Genomic DNA, 16,335 nt, shown 5'->3' with positions numbered 1-16,335 from the left:
TCTCAACTGGGATGATTTCGCCCCCTAGGGGGCACTTGGCAACTTCTGGAAACATTTTTGGTTATCGCAATTAGATAGATGCTGCTAAACATCCTACAATACACAGGACAGGCCTTCACAACAAAGAATTATCCATAGTGCCGAGGATGAGAAACTCTGCTGTAATATATGCCACCATCCTACCTCGCCTGGATTTCTGCAGTAGCCTAATTGGTCTCCTTGCTTCCATGCTTCCCCCTCTAGAGGTACTCTCTGCACCATGACCAGGTATCCTTTGAAAGGGAAATCACATCCTGCTACTCTCCTGCTCTCATCCTTGAGTGGCTCCCCATGCGAATGAGATCTAAAAGCCCACAATGCCCTTCGTGAATTGATCCCTGGCTACCTCTCTGAGCTCACCTCCGACCACTCCCTCTCTCATTCATTCTGCTTCAGCCACACTGGCCTCCTTGCCATTCCTTGAACATACCAAGCTTGCTCCTGCCTCAGGGTCTTTGCACTGGAGCTGTCATCCCCAGATAGTTGCACAACTCACCCCCTTACCTCATTCAAGGCTCTGCTCAAATGTCACCTCCTCAGAATGTCCTTTCCTGACCACTCTCTCCAAATTAGCAGTCTTCTCTACCCCCATGATCCTGTTTGAAAAGCCTGATGCTCCTGAAGCTCCAGTACCATGCCCTTGACTGTTGAAGGTGAACAGACAGTCTAAACACCAGCCAGTCAAGCACACACACAGCCTCTTGGAAAGTGCTCAAATGACATTTTGCTTCTGGTTCAAGAGACATAGTCTGTGTAGCTTGACCCCTGAGAAAGGCCCACAAGTATAGGACCTTTGACCTAGATCTCAGCATGGACAACATGGCCATACCCATAACTGGAAGAGAATGTGCCCCACACAATAACCTGCTGGGTAGGAATATAATACGGATAACAATTCCCCCTTGCTGGATTAGTGTGGACATCAGGGATAGGGAGTATAAAGACCCAGCGTGGAGAGACAGGTCTATCCATAAAAGGTTGGTGGGAACAAAATAGATTCAATGGCAGCATCTATGAAAAGTTTAAACACACATACCTTTTTTTTTCCTCCTCAAAGCCCCAGTATATAGTTGTATATCATAGTTGTAGGTCATTCTAGTTCCCCTACGTGGGATGCTGCCACAGCATAGCCTGACGAGCGGTGCCATGTCCACACCCAGGATCTGAACCAGCAAAACCCTGGGCCGCCAAAGCGGAGCGCGTGAACTTAACCACTCGGCCATGGGGCTGGGCCCAAACACACATACCGTTTGAGCCACAAATTCACTTGCAAGAATTGATCCTACAGAAATATCCAGGAAGACATGTAAAGATAGATGTACAAGGAAGTCCTTGTTTGTAGAAGTGAAAAAATTGCAACCATCTGAATGTTCAGCAAGAGGACCTGGGCTGGATAAATTGCGGTAAGTGCATGTAACGGTGTTCTGTCCAGCCATCAAAAAGAATGAGGTGATTTTCAGCATGAAAGATGTCCCCTACGCCTTACAATGTGAAAAAGTAGGCTGCATAACAGATTGAATATGATCCACATTTTTAACTGTATTTTTAAAGTAAACCTTTTCTTTTGGAATAATTTTAGGCTTATAGAAAAGTTGCCAAAATACTACATGGAGTTTCTATGTATTCTTCACCTAGTTTCCCCTGCTGTTGACAGTCTTAGACAACCACAATACATTTGTCAAAATGGAGAAATTAACATTGGTACATTAACATTAACCAGACTCTGGGCTTTAATTGGATACTACCAGTTTTCCCACTAATGTCTTTTTTCTGTTGCAGGATCCAGTCCAGGGTACCACATTGCATTTAGTAAGTGTATTTTTAAATGATTTATGTGCACAGAAAAAAATGTCTGGAAGCGTTCTCCACAAACCGTTAACAATGGTGGGGGTGGGAGGGAGTGGATTGCATTTTTACTTTAGACGCTTCTTTATTTTTTAAGGTAATTTTAAACACTTTATAGTAAAAAGCCAAAATATTATACAAATATATCTGTTTTCCTTTGCTGTAATCTGTCACACACTCGCTCCAGTGGGCTGTAAATTTTGTACACCATTTGACATTTAATAATGAAATAGTGAAGAGTTTCCCACACACTCCAGGGCCCCTTTCTTTGTACACCCCTAAATTTCTTTTTACCTCACCTACTGCACCAAAAAAATGTGCCGAGTCTCAACCCACTGGGGTCCCTTCAGCTAAAGTCTGGCTACAGAATTAATGCAATGGCTGTAGGGTCAGTGGCATGTGCAAATGTGTGTCTGGCAAATTCCGACTGCCCCACAACTTGTGACTATTCTTATTTTCTATCACACGCCAGCTATTTTTCTCCCCAGGGTGACACGCAGAAAGAAAAGTCCTATTTTTTAAGCACCTAGTGACTATCTGATATGAACTAGTTGGGGAGATGGGCATGGAAACCCTAACACTTGTTTGTATTAAGGTTATTTATCCGGGGCTGGCCCTGTGGCCAAGTGGTTATGTTTGCGCGCTCCGCTGCAGGCGGCCCAGTGTTTCGTTGGTTTGAATCCTGGGCGCGGACATGGCACTGCTCATCAAGCCGCGCTGAGGCAGCGTCCCACATGCCACAACTAGAAGGACCCACAACGAAGAATATACAACTATGTACCGCGTGGCTTTGGGGAGAAAAAGGAAAACAATAATAAAATCTTTAAAAAAAAAAAGGTTATTTATCCGGGTGTATCTCCCACACACATACGTGTTGGGTGTAATTAACTGTAATATAAAGTGTCAGAGGGACAGTAAGGTGTAGAGGCAAAAGAACAGGAAGTGGGATCCCCTAAATCTGGGATTAAATCTTGATTTGGGTCCTTGCTGGCTGTGTGACCTTGGGCACAACTTCTCTGGGAGCTAATTCACTCATCTGTAAAATGGGCCAATGACACTTCCCTAGATGGATATAAAGATTACGGTACTGGCGGATTATGAGTAAATGATAAATGATAGTTATTATTATAGGTATTTTTTGTCATTATTTATAAAATAAAAAGACACCTTTCTTTTATGATTTGTGCTTTTGGGGGTGGATGGGAAAGGAGGTCATATTTATCAAATACCCTGCACCTCACTCTGCCCTAGCAGGTTATTTATTCTAGAAGTTTTATTTATTTTTTTATTTTTGGTGAGGAAGATTGGCCCTGAGCCAACACCTGTTGCCAATCTTCCCCTTTTTGCTTGCGGAAGATTGTCGCTGAGCTAACATCCATGCCAATCTTCCTTTATTTTGTATGTGGGATGCTGCCATAGCGTGGCTTGATGAGCGGGGTGTAGGTCTGCACCCAGGATCTGAACCCGCAAACCCCAGGCTACCAAAGCGGAGCATGGGAAGTTAACCAGTACACCACCAGGCTGGCCCCTCATTCTAGAAGTTTTAAAGTTTTGTTCTTTCCCATTCAGCTCTTTAATCTATCTAGAATTTATTTCTATGTTATGAAGCAGAAACCCAATTTTTTCCCATATGGATAGTAATTGTCACAGCTCCTTTTACTGAGTTATCCATCTGTCCCCTCTATCGTGTATCATATTTCCACATACGCAAACGGCTGTCTCTGGGCTCTCTTGTCTACAACACTGTTGTGTTTTTCATCCTAATGCCATCGTCCTTTAATTTCCATGCTCGATCATACATCTTAACATCTGTTAGGGTGTGTCTCTCACATTGTTCTTTTGTTTCAAAAGTCTTGGTTTCCTTGGCCCTTAGCCCTTCCATAGAAATTTTAGAATTAATTTGTCAAACTCCGCCCACATACACACGCACAAAACCTGTTAGGATTTTGATAGAAATTATAGATTAATTTTGGGAGAATTAATACTTCATGATACTGCACTTACCGTCCATGAATATGGTCTATCTCTCTGTATATTTAGGTGTTCTTTGATGACTTTCAATAAAGTTTTGCACATTTTTCCTCAAAGATCTTACAGATCATTTTTCGTTTGTTATATGCCTACAAATATGGTATTTTGTTTCAGCAATTGCTTTTGGAACCTGGTTAACAGCCTTCTCATGAAAATGGATCTCGTTATCTTCTCTTTCACTTGGATGTAACCTAGAGAGGGTTTATTTTTTTTATTTATTTATTTATTTTTTAGATTTTATTTTTTTCCTTTTTCTCCCCAAAGCCCCCCAGTACATAGTTGTGTATTCTTCGTTGTGGGTCCTTCTAGTTGTGGCATGTGGGACACTGCCTCGGCGTGGTTTGATGAGCAGTGCCATGTCCGCGCCCAGGATTCGAACCAACGAAACACTGGGCCGCCTGCAGCGGAGTGCGCAAACTTAACCACTCGGCCACGGGGCCAGCCCCTAGAGAGGGTTTATTTTTAACTTTTTATTTTGAAATCCTGTTTACCCTCTACCCAGATTCATCAGAAATGAACATTTTGCTACATATGCTTTCTCTATCTCTGTATCTCTTTATATGTGTGTGCATGTATGTGTATATATACACAGATATATGTATAAATCACACGCATATGTGCACACGCACACATATATGCCCATGCATGTGTGTATATCCACACACATACATACAGCTAAACTATATATACACATACAGATTTCTTTCTAAACACTGGTCATCAATCCCTCACATCAGGAGGCACAGAATGTCAGTTTATCCCACTAATGGGATAATGTTTATTTCACTAATAGTTAACTTTGATAACTCGGCTAAAGTCATGCCCGCCCAGATTTATCCACTGTAAAGTAACCACTTATTCCTTTGTAATTCATAAAGAATCTTCAGGGAGAAAATTTGAGACTATGTATTCAAACTTCCATCAGCTAGTTTTGTTTTGTTTTTCTTTATTGTTTTCATTGTGGTAGAATATACCTAAGATTGACCATTCTAACCACTTTTAAGGGTACGGTTGAGTGGCATTCAGTACATTCACACTGTCGTGCAACATCGCCACCATCCATCTGCGAACTTTTCCCCGGCTTTATCAAGAAATGATTGACGTATAGCATTGTATAAGTTTATGGTGTGCGACGTGTTGATTTGATACTCATACATTGCAAAATGGTTCCCACGAAAGACTTAGCTGATGTCACTATTGTGACATCAACTAATTTGCAACATGCACTAATTCTGGCCTGAATCTATTTTACTACTATGATGATTGCAAATGGATATGTTCAAAATCTGTCACTCTACAATTATTAGGTGGCATCCTACCATAAGGAAGTTTCTCTTTTATGGGCAAACATTTCCCATTTATGTGTTTTTTGGTAAGTATTTCTCATCAGCATGAATGTTCATAGATTCTTATTTTATTCAATGTGTAGTCCTTATTGTCCTCATTCTTTTTTCTTCTTTTTCCTTTTTTTTTTGCTGAGGAATATTTGCCCTGAGCTAACATCCGTGCCAGTCTTCCTCCATTTTGTATGTGGGTCACCACCGCAGCATGGCTGCCAACGATTGCTGTAGGTCTGCACCCAGGAAGAGAACCTGGGCCACCAAAGCAGACCACGCTGAACTTAACCACTAGGCCTCAGGGCCAGCTCTTTGTCCTCTTTCATTTTGATGCACAATTGTCCCCAGTTTGGTCAGTGGGACTCCCCCCTATTCAATTTGGCACCTTTGTTCTTTTGACACATCCTCATCATTTTGGGAGCATTTTTTTGGTATAACATGATTTTCCAGATTCACCTTGTACTTTCCTGACTCTAGCCCTGGAACCAGCCATTTCTCCAAGGAGCCCTGGGTCCTGCTTTTAGAGAGGAATTGTATTTAGAAACCAGGATCTGGGCTCTAAGGAATTTTAAGGAAAATGTTCTGGGCTCACGGCTGAGCCTTTGGTGCATTCTGGCCACCAGGTGGCAGCACTTCTCAGAAAAATGCGAAAGACCCAGAATGTGAGCTGGTTTGGGTGGGTGCTACCTACACTGGCCTCAGCCTCTACTGGGGATGTCTCTAATCCTCTTTCTGGAAAAGGGGAACACAGGCCCCCCACCACATACTCACCACCACCCCATGTGCATACAGATTCTCCCCACCAGTATATGCCTCACCCCCGCCTCACCAACTTCTTCATATCTGTTTTGTGTGTGAAGCCTCCTAAGGGGGCTTAGCTCCAAGGCAGAGAGGGAGAGGGGATGGATATGAGGCTTCAGGGAGGCCCTGATCTCTCCTTCCCAGCCCACCCCACCCTTCTCCCAGCACAATCAGCAAACACAGCTGTGGGTACCAAGTACAGAGGGCCCCTTCCCCAGTGGGCCCCCACTTCCAAGACAGCCTCTCCAGCTAGCTGTCCCTCAGGGGCCTCAGGCCATAGCTGCCTCCCTCCCTCTGGACCTGGCAGGCAAGAAACCCAGAGGGGAAGGCTTCCACAGGGGGAGGCCACCCAGGGGAGCTGGGAGCCTGAGCTCTGAGCTCTGGCCTGCTTCTCCGCTGGCTGCCTGTGCTCCACCTCACCCATGTTGATCAGGTCAAAGGAAGTTGTGGGGGTAATCTCTTCCCTCTATTTATTTTCCCACAAGCAAACTAGAGTATTTTCAAAAAGCAAAAACAAAAGAATACCGAGGGGGTATTTAAGCAACTTAAATTATGGTTCAATCACTTTAGAAGCCAGCATTTGCAAGCAAGGATACACTTCTGCCCCTAGGAATTAAGTGCCATTAATTTTTGGTATTCTTCCTTCCCTCCTGAAGGAGTTTCATCCGGGCCTGGTGCCGAGTAGGCCATGCGTAAATGCTGACCCTGTCAGGCTTTCCCCACTGTCTCCCGCCAGGACTGGTGCAGTAGCCTCCTGACTCTTGTCTCCAGCCCTAGCTCTTCCCAGACAGAGCTGGCCAGATCGTTCATCTGCTTCAGCACCCTTCCACAGCCTTCCTCGTCCAGAGAGCAAAGTCCAGCATCTCAGCTGGCTACCTTCATGATCCTGTCCCACCCACCTCCCCAGCCTCCTAAACTTCCAGTCTCACACCTGGGGACCTGAGGCTCCAGCCCCTCTGAGCTCCTGGGGTTTTCCCCTAAGCTCACCCAGTGCCCTTTCTACACCTCTGTTCACACACCTGCCTCTGCTCGAACTGACCTTTCCTCCTACCTCCCATAAAATTGGGCAGTAGTCCATAAAATTCTCTGGTTTCTTAATGATGCCTCCTCCTGTTTTCTCACATGGAATGAGCTCCCTGCCATCTCTGTTAAATTCTCTCCATTCTTCAGTCAAGCCCTTTCTCCTGGTCTCCCCCATTGACCTGGGATAGCTTGTGGCTCCCTCGCTGGGCTGTGAGGGCAGGGCCAGCAAAGGGCGGACACGTGTGGTGGGAGTAGGACAAGGATAAGAAATTGACTGAGCAGGCTGCCAGCCCACATCTCGCAAATTTTAACACAAATACAAATCACTTGGGGAGAAAGCGAAACACCAGACTCTAACCCAGTCAGCCTGGGGTGGGGCTGAAAGTCTGCATTTCTAACAAGCTCCCAGGTGCTGCAGATGCTGCTGGCCCTGGGGGGGCCACTTGGAGCAGCAAGGGCCTAGCCAACTGGATTGGCTGTGGAAGGGAGGCAGGTGGAGGCACACGTGTGAGTTGCCATGATCTGGGGTATAAGACGGCTGAGTGGCAGCTGCTTGGTGGTTACCGGTGGAGGTAACTTTGTAGGTGCCATGGGGCTGAGCTATGGGCTCTTCGTCTGCCTTCTGCTCTGGGGAGGCACAGAGCTGTGCTACCCCCAGCCCATCCAGCAGGCTGGGACCCACCATCCCCATCCCATGCCATCTAAGCTGCCGGTGGTGGTGGAGTGTCTGGAGGCCCAGCTGGTGGTCACTGTCAGCAAAGACCTTTTTGGTACCGGGAAGCTCATCCAGTCTGCAGACCTCACCCTGGGCCCCAAGAACTGTGAGCCGCTGGTCTCTATGGACACGGAAGATGTGGTCAGGTTTGAGGTCGCACTGCATGAGTGTGGCAACAGCGTGCAGGTGAGGCTTGGGCCCCCTCGGTGGCCCTGGCTTTGGTGGGAGGATATGGAAGGTGGCCAGTGATGGGGAGTGTGGATGCTTAGTGAGGGTGGGGCTGGGGTGGGTCCCTTTCACTTTGTCGGGAGTGAGGCGGGAAGCGCACCTGAGGCTTGAAGGTGGGCATTTGTGGGTTTCATGGGGGTGAATGGGGGGGGAGCTCTTGCCTCTATTTGCCAAAATTGGGTACGTGGGTTGGGGTCCAGGCCAGGCTCACCCCCACTCCTCAAGTGGGTTGGGAGGCACAGATATTCAGACTACAAGGAGGGGCCCTCCAGCAAGGCAGAGCTGGGCACAGATTGCCAGCTGGTCCATGATCCCCTGGAGCAGTCTCCTGCCACCCCACAGAGAGCCTGGCCTCCCCTCTGTCATCAGGCCCCCGCTCCTGCCTCCCTGACCCTGGACTCTTGGAGTCTCGGTAGCTCGGCTGGGACGGGGACAAGCTCGGCCCAGGAGCCCTCCAAGGAGCTCTGGTCTTGGGCGCCTTGTGACCTCCTGGCCCCTGTATCCCTGGGGAGAGGAGAGGGAGGCCAGAGGGCAGCAGGAGTTATTTTTAGGGAGTTATTCTAGCTGAGTAACTCTCAGACTGTGGGCACTAAAGTCACCTGGGGAACATTTAAAAATCCTGATTCCCATAGCCCCTGCTAAATCGCAACAGTAGTGGGAGCCAGACATCAGTATCTTCCGTGTGTGTGAGGAAGATCAGCCCTGAGCTAAAGTCTGTGCCAATCTTCCTCTGTTTTGTATGTGGGATGCCACCACAGCCTGGCTTGATGAGGCAGGATGCGCGGTATGTAGGTCCACACCCGGGATCGGAACCAGCAAATCCCGGGCCACTGAAGTGGAGCGTGGGAATTGACCACTACAGCTGGCTCCGAGACATCAGTATCTTTAAGATCCCAGGTGACTCCAGCATGGAGCACGGCCTGGCCACTCCTGTCTCTGGTGGCAGCGTTTCCCAGTCTTGCCTGATAAGCATGGCCCAGGCTGGCTCCCTGTGCAGTCCCATGGGGCCCATGCTCTGTCTGATGCCCACTGTCCTGAAATTCTTAGCTTTTGGACAGGGGGCCCCACATTTTCATTTGCACTGGGCCCCACAAATTATGCAGCTAGTCCGACTGGGGCACTCACTGATAGAAAGCTAGGACCTCCCCTCTGAAGATTGAGTGGTTGAGGCCTCCCAGCCAGTAGGACCCAGGTGCCCTCCTGGGAAGCTGGACTGGAATGTGCAAATTGCCCCAATAGCACCAGCCTGGGCTCCTCCTGCTCCTTCGGTGAAATGGCTTGAGGATAGGTCAGACCAAAGGAGGGCAACTAAAGTGTTAACTGCTGTGGTGATGAAGTAAAGGTCCTGGAACTTTCTGGCTTCTTCCTGGGGACTTCTTAGCCCCAGGCTTCTCCTGAAAAAAGAAACTGTCTTGGGGTGGGGGTGGCAGCCTGAGAAGAGGAGCCTCGTCAGGTCCAGACCCCTGCCGCGATGTCAACACCTCAGGGTGGAACAGACTGAGGAGGAAGGTGGTACCCGGTCAGGCTCTCCATGAGTCACCGGCAGAGCGGGCTTTGTCTCCAGGGCCTGTGTTCTCTCCACCCCAGCGGGCTGCCGGTGATGCTGGCAGGGTTAACCCCATCCCTCCCCTTCAGGTGACTGAGGATGCCCTCGTGTACAGCACCTTCCTGCTCCACAACCCCCGCCCCGTGGGAAACCTGTCCATCCTGAGAACTAACCGCGCCGAGGTTCCCATCGAGTGTCGCTACCCCAGGTCAGTGTGGGACCAGGCCTGTTGCTGCCCGCACGTGGTGCAGAGGCGCCTCAGCAGCACGTTGGCCTCCTGGCGGAACGGCTGTGAGCAGGTGGAAGGGCTGTGGTCACTGCCCTCAGCCCCTGGTGGGAGTCGGGGGCCTGCTGAGTCTGCTCGGAGCCTCTGAAATGCACCAGGGCCTCAGCTGCCTGGGAGTGGAGGCTGCAGGGCTGTCCAGCAGAGTCTTTCACTAGTGCAGGGGTATGTTCCGGGCTCTGAACTTGGCTGTGGCAACCAGCAACTTGCCTATGGCTTCTCCCAAGACGCAGGTGCAGGTGGGGAAGAGCCTCAAGCCCTGAGCACTAAGCACGTGCCTGTGAACTTGAGCACTGAGATGGGAGGAGGGTGACTATGCCCAGTGCCCGGCCCGGTGCTGGGCTGAGGGCACTGCACAAGCCTCCATCCCTGCCTGCTCCTCCGGGAGGAGGTAGGGGAGATGGTGCTGAGACCATGAGGGCACAAGGGGTAGCCTCATGCCTGGGGAGGGCTTCCCAGAACAGATCCTGGGAGGGGGCTCGGGGACAAGTGGTCCGGGCAGAGCCACTCACACCTGAGGAGGACAGCATGTCACTGATCGGGGCTGCAGCCTGGGGGCCTGGAGCTCAGGGCCTCGTCAACAAGGAGGGGGACAGGTGGGCTCTAAATGCCCATCAGATGCAGTGAAGGTGTTCAGGCTCACTCTTCAGTGAGTGCCCCTTCCGAGGACCAAGCAGAGTGGGTGAGGACTGTTTCTCAACTGAGAAGGTGAGCTGGTAGCTGGTGCAGAAGATGGATGAGAGCTGGTCCAGCTGGGAGACTGGGATGAGATGAGTTCTGACCTGCAGCAGCAGGGCTGGAGGGGGCCGACTTGAGGGAGTTAGGGGGAACTGGAGGAGCTCAGTGTCTGACCGTGTTGGGTGGAGGAGACGGAGGAGCCCAGGGCAAGATGCCCAGCTCGCCCTCTTACTGGCCGGAGAGGCCGAAGCTCTTCTAGGACCACGGCTGTCGCTCACATAAAACTAGCTCTGCCTGGGACTGAGCTGAGGACGCTGGCTCACCCGATGGCTGCAGACAGGGCAGGGTGGCCTGCCACGGGCTGGGAGGCTTAACCAAGCTCCAGCTACCCAAGGTCTGGATCTGAGCAGATGCGTCACTTGGATGTAGCCTCTTCCATGGGACCCGGTGGGTTCAGCGGGGCAGACATCTGGAGACATCCACCTGCTCCCAAGGACCTTCCTGCCCCGGCTCAGGCTGTCTCAGTGGCTTCTCAAGAACCAGAGGCCTGTCTGCATTTATGTCTGAAGGACCTCCTTGTCTAGGACTCGCCTCAAGGATCCTGAGTGGTGCAGAGACGGCCTGCTGCCTCAGGCCCCACACCTGAGCCTCCAGGTTAACCTTAACGAGGAGCAGATCTGGGTCTAGCAACTAACTGGATGTATCGGTCTTCACGCTGCAGCCCAGGTGTCGGCATGGCTGGGTTGGTTGGGCCTAGGTGTCGTCATGGCTGGGTTTGTTGGACCCAGGTGTCGTCATGGCTGGGTTGGTTGGGCCCACTCATAGATGTCGAGTTCAGGAGATCAAGGGACAGGCTCTGGCTTCAGGTATGTGTTCAACAGGCTTGGACCAGCTGCCTGGACAAGCTACACCTGAGGCTCTGCAATGAAGTAGAAATTAGACCTCCTCCAAGGTGGGGTCAGATGGGGTGAGCCGGGCCAGTGTGGGCAGCCGCTGTTCTCTTCCCAGGCAGGGCAACGTGAGCAGCCAGGCCATCCTGCCCACGTGGGTGCCCTTCCGGACCACGATGTTCTCGGAGGAGAAGTTGGTTTTCTCTCTGCTCCTGATGGAAGGTAAGCAAGGAGGGCTGGCAAGGGGAGCTGGCAGGGAGAGTTCTGGCAATCTTGCATCCCTGGCTGTGCCTTTCAGAGGACTGGGGCACTGAGAAGAGGTCCCCCACCTTCCAGCTGGGAGAAATAGCCCACCTGCAGGCCGAAGTCCACACGGGCAGCCACGTGCCACTGCGACTGTTCGTGGACCACTGTGTGGCCACGCTGACACCAGACCGGAACGCCTCCCCTTATCACACCATCGTGGACTTCCACGGGTGAGGGCTGGGCTCCCATTCTAGAGAACCTTTGTAACAACATGACCGTGCCACCTTCCTCAGCCTTTAACCCTATTCTTCACCTGTTCTCTTCCCAGTTGTCTCGTGGATGGTCTCTCCGATGCCTCTTCTGCTTTCAAAGCCCCCAGACCCGGGCCAGAGACTCTCCAGTTCATGGTGGCTGTGTTCCACTTTGCTAATGACTCCAGAAACATGGTAATGGTTCTTTTTGATAGCTGGGAATAAGACTTGAACCATAGGGCGGGCTCACCAGGTTTGCTCTCTGCTGCGGTCTTTCGCTAGCCATCTCCTTAACAACTGGACAGCTCTGCCCCATCCTAGCAACTCCACAAACTTACCAAGTAGATAAAGCCATGGGCTCTAGTGAGATCCTTAAGGAGAAGGCACAGGTGACTCAGAGCCCTAGGAAAGTAGGAAATCCATGTGGATGGTGTGTCAGGAGTCCTGGAAATAGAACAAACTAGGAGAAGAGGAACCCAGGAGATTCAGCTGACAGCTCAGATGGGGACCAACAACCATGGCATCTGGGGACCAGGTCACTCACCCTGTCCTTGTCAGGGTCAGTAGGGCCAGAACCCAGATGATGGGTTTAGTAAAGGAGTTGACAAAAGCAAGTGTCCACCTTCCTGGAGCTTTCTGGAAGTCAAGAAAGTGGGTATGAACTCTTACACAGGCTAGCCTCTTGAACTTCACCATAGGCTAGACCAGTGACTTTTTTGAAACTTGAGTGCATCAGCCACCTGGAGGGCTTGTTGAAGGAGCTCGCTGGGCCCCATCCCCCGGGTTTGGTTGAGTAGGTCTGGAGTTGAGCCTAGAATCTGCATTCCTAAGTCTGCAGGTGCATGTTGTTTGGGGCCACCCTTTGAGAACCACTCAGCTAGAAAGCTCAGGTTGAAACTAAGGGAGGTGGAGGAGGAGGGAGCCACCGTGTGGCCTGTTCCTGATGGCTGAGACGGGGACAGACAGGCAGGTCAAAGGACTGGCCTCTAGCCAGAAAGTGCCAGTAGAATCTTACAAATAAAACGTAGCTTTTAAACAAGTTCCCCAAGATAGGAGTGGGGCATGTTGAAGGCTGGAATCGCTGGTCAGGAAAAAATGATTAAAGCAGGCGTTTTCAGGTCTGGCTCTATACTAGTCACCTGGAAAGGTCAAAACTGATGCTTGCATATAATACCATACATTTTCACTCAGTTGGGGTAGGGCCTAGCATCACCTTTCCCCAACATCTTATGAAAGTCTTCAAACATTAAGTTGAAAGAACTTGACAGCAAACACCTATGCACCTACTGTCTAGGTTCTACCATTAATTGTTTACTATCATCCATCTGCTAGTCTATCTTGTTTTACTTGGAAATGCATCAAAAATCACAAGCTCCCAGGTGCCTCTAGTAAGCAGCCAGATTTGCAAACCACCGAACCAGAGGCTCCTACGGCTGGGTGGCATTAAGAGACAAACTGGATTTGTAGAAGAGAACATCGTTGCTGCCTCGCCTTGCCCAGCAGTTCTGTCCTGAGAACAAGTTGCTTGATATAGACTGATAGTCAACAGCAGGAGGAGCATGAATTGAAGCTATTGGTGACGTGTCCTGAAGCTTCAGATGGCAGGTCCTGGGTTGAATGGGGCTGGGGATAAAAGAACAGACTCGAAGAAAGGGCCCTGGTCCCCACATCAATGACCTTGGGTCCTAGGGTAGAGGATCCTGGTTGGGGTAGAGAGTTGACGTTGCCTTCAGAGGTAATCCTGTGGGGAGGAGGAGGAATGGATGAGGTTTCATACAGGTGGTGGCCATCACCATGGGTGAAACTGGAGCTGGTATCTGCATGTCCAGGGATTGTAGGGGGAGTAACCAAGAGACCAGAGGACACTGCTGATCAATGGAAGGTAGCCTGAGCTCAGGGAGGGTTCTCCTTCAAAGGTGGGTGGGATGGCCTGGCTGACTCCTGCCATGGCACAAGGGAGAAGGAAGGCCCTTATTCAAAAGCTAACAGGGTGGGCCGACCCAGTGGCGCAGCGGTTAAGTGTGCATGTTCTGCTTTAGCGGCCCGGGGTTTGCCGATTCTGATCCTGGGTGCGGACGTGGCACAGCTTGGCATGCCATGCTGTGGTAGGCATCCCACATATAAAGTAGAGGAAGATGAGCACAGATGTTAGCTCAGGGCCAGTCTTCCTCAGCAAAAAGAGGATCGGCAGCAGTTAGCTCAGGGCTAATCTTCCTCAAAAAAAAAAAAAAAACTAACAGGGAACCACCCTAGGGTCTTAGGCCCCAGTTAGCATCAGAAAAATGGGAAGAAGCTGAGCATAAAAGCAGTTGCCTTCCTGGAATAGGGAATCTAAAGGACCCTGAAGCCCTTCTCTGGTGGGGCAGATGGACGGCAGGTGGCCAGAAGCGTATCCTGGCCTGTTCAAGTTCCTGAAATGGTTTCCCTGTCTGCCGGTGCACTTGGCCACTAGGTGGTGGCCAAGATTTGTGGCTCTGCAGAAGGCTTCAGAGAGAAGGGGGTGGAACTTCATGCCCTGGCAGGGTCGGTAGGGGCCTGTGGAAGCCCTACCCAGGGTTTGAAGGGGAACCCCTGGCTGGGGATGCCTCTGCTAAGAGGACCCGGGCCCACCTAGGCCCTGGCTCTGTCAAAGTTCCCCCTATCCCAGGGGGCTGGATGGGAATTGGCCCCTATGGGCTTGATCCCTGGCTCTGTCCTGAGGTTCTGACTTAGTGGGACCAGGGCTGGGCATGTGAAGTGACTAGACAAGTCTGGAAAAGACTGGGGGGGATAGAGGTGATGGGTTCCAACTTAGAATCCAACTGGCTACTTGCTCTGAAGTTTGGGGCAGGTTAAACTCTGAACCTCTCTTGCCTAATCTCTAAAATGGCTCTTCCCACCCCACAGGTTAAGGTTTATGTAAGAAGTGGCTTATTATAGTCAGTGGCACAGCCTAGAACTCTGCCTGGTCATAGCTGCTCTTATTTCCAGGTATATATCACCTGCCATCTGAAGGTCACTCTGGCTGACCACGTCCCAGACCAACTAAACAAAGCCTGTTCCTTCAGCAAGTCCTCGAATAGGTGAGACCAGATGGGACAGGGCTGGGGCAGAAAACCAAATCTGCCACCCTCGTGTCTATCCCCTCAAAGTGCACATTATCAGCAACTGCTTCTTGCACGCGACATAGATGTCTAACCCTTGTCTTTCCCTCTCAGCTGGTCCCCAGTAGAAGGCCCTGCTGACATCTGTCAATGCTGTGGCAACGGTAGCTGTGGCACTCCGGGCCATTCCGGCACGCAGTCCCGCACAGTGAGACAGTGGCACAAGTCTGCTTCCCGCAATCGCAGGCACGGTAGGTCTTAGGACGGCCGCAGGGCTGTTGCTCTCACCTCAGTCTTGGGTAGGGGGACATTCTTCTCCCTTGTCGCCTATTTAATGCTGCTCACCCCTAAGGGGATGCAGGCTGGGGCTTTCTTACATAAAAGTCCTGGGGCTAAGTGGGGGGGCCCTAAGCCTCCACCCAAGTGTCAGCCAGGGCAGCTCTGCTGTCATCCTGGGATTCTGACCCACAATTGCGGGTAGGGGAGAATGCCGCTCTTAGAACAAAACCTTACCAGTCCAGCCCACAGAGGCCCAGCAAAACCCCTAAGCCGATTCCTGGTTAAGCGACTAAGGTGAGCCCTGGATGTCTTGTCTTCCAGTGACAGAAGAAGCAGACGTCACGGTGGGGCCGCTGATCTTCCTGGGAAAGGCCAGTGACCGTGCTGAGGAGGGGTCGACCTCTTCTCCCGCCTCCGTGATGCTGGGCCTAGGCCTGGCTGCAGTGGGATCCCTCACCCTGGCTATGGTTGGCCTGGGTCTCGCCAGGAGGCGCCGGGCTGCTTCCCACCCTGTGCTGTGCCCCGTGTCTGCTCCCCAATAAAAGAAGAAAGTGACCTCTGGGGTGGAGCATAGTGGCTACTGGGAGGGGGGCAGACCGTAAAACAGCACCATGGGTTCAGAAACCCAGTCTAAGTGCAGCTGTGCCTCTAGTGTCTACACAGTGGAGAGGCCAGACTGGCTTGTGAAGGCAAGCCAGCACTTTCCTGGCTTTGGGTAACACGTCCTTCCCGGGGGCAAGGCTCATCTTCCCAGGGGCAACAATAGTCCTGTGTCTCTAAGGGGCTGAGATAAAAGCTGTTGGGGCTGGTGGGGTCCACCCAACTTTTGCCCAACTTCTAGGCTGGCCAAGTGTCTTGCGTATCTCCGGGCCCAGTGGATCTGGCTCTGGGGGTGGTGGAAGGAAGGAAAGAACTTCTAGTCCCCTTCTCTAGGGGCAGCGGGCAGAAAGCCACATGTCCACATGCCAGAGGTCCAAGGGCCAGAGGGGACCGGGTCTAGGGTAGTGGTCTGAGCAGGGCTCACCTTGCAGAGAAGCACTTCTGAGGGTGGTGAGCGTGC

General features: G+C 51.1%; 1 protein-coding gene across 1 annotated transcript; it reads left to right on the top strand.

The window, feature by feature from the left end:
* Positions 1 to 7,450: 7,450 nt before the first annotated feature.
* On the top strand, positions 7,451 to 15,940 carry ZP3 (zona pellucida glycoprotein 3). The gene is made up of 8 exons (XM_014854017.3): positions 7,451 to 7,977; positions 9,655 to 9,773; positions 11,535 to 11,638; positions 11,715 to 11,892; positions 11,991 to 12,108; positions 14,884 to 14,975; positions 15,111 to 15,247; positions 15,597 to 15,940. Exons 1-8 carry the CDS (start codon positions 7,594 to 7,596, stop codon positions 15,815 to 15,817), a joined length of 1,353 nt encoding a protein of 450 aa, XP_014709503.2. The 5' UTR covers positions 7,451 to 7,593; the 3' UTR covers positions 15,818 to 15,940.
* Positions 15,941 to 16,335: the final 395 nt, after the last annotated feature.

This window comes from Equus asinus, chromosome 14, assembly GCF_041296235.1.
Source record: "Equus asinus isolate D_3611 breed Donkey chromosome 14, EquAss-T2T_v2, whole genome shotgun sequence".
NCBI classification, from domain to species: Eukaryota; Metazoa; Chordata; class Mammalia; order Perissodactyla; family Equidae; genus Equus; species Equus asinus.
The sequence above is the reverse complement of the archived record's forward strand: the minus strand, read 5'-3'. Positions and strand labels throughout refer to the sequence as shown.

Excerpts from the sequence above, each read along its gene's own strand:
- ZP3 (XM_014854017.3), top strand. The coding sequence starts at position 7,594 with ATGATCTGGGGTATAAGACGGCTGAGTGGCAGCTGCTTGGTGGTTACC. Across the intron at positions 7,978-9,654 it reads AGTGTGGCAACAGCGTGCAG|GTGACTGAGGATGCCCTCGT; the intron begins GTGAGGCTTGGG and ends CCTCCCCTTCAG. Across the intron at positions 11,893-11,990 it reads ACCATCGTGGACTTCCACGG|TTGTCTCGTGGATGGTCTCT; the intron begins GTGAGGGCTGGG and ends TTCTCTTCCCAG.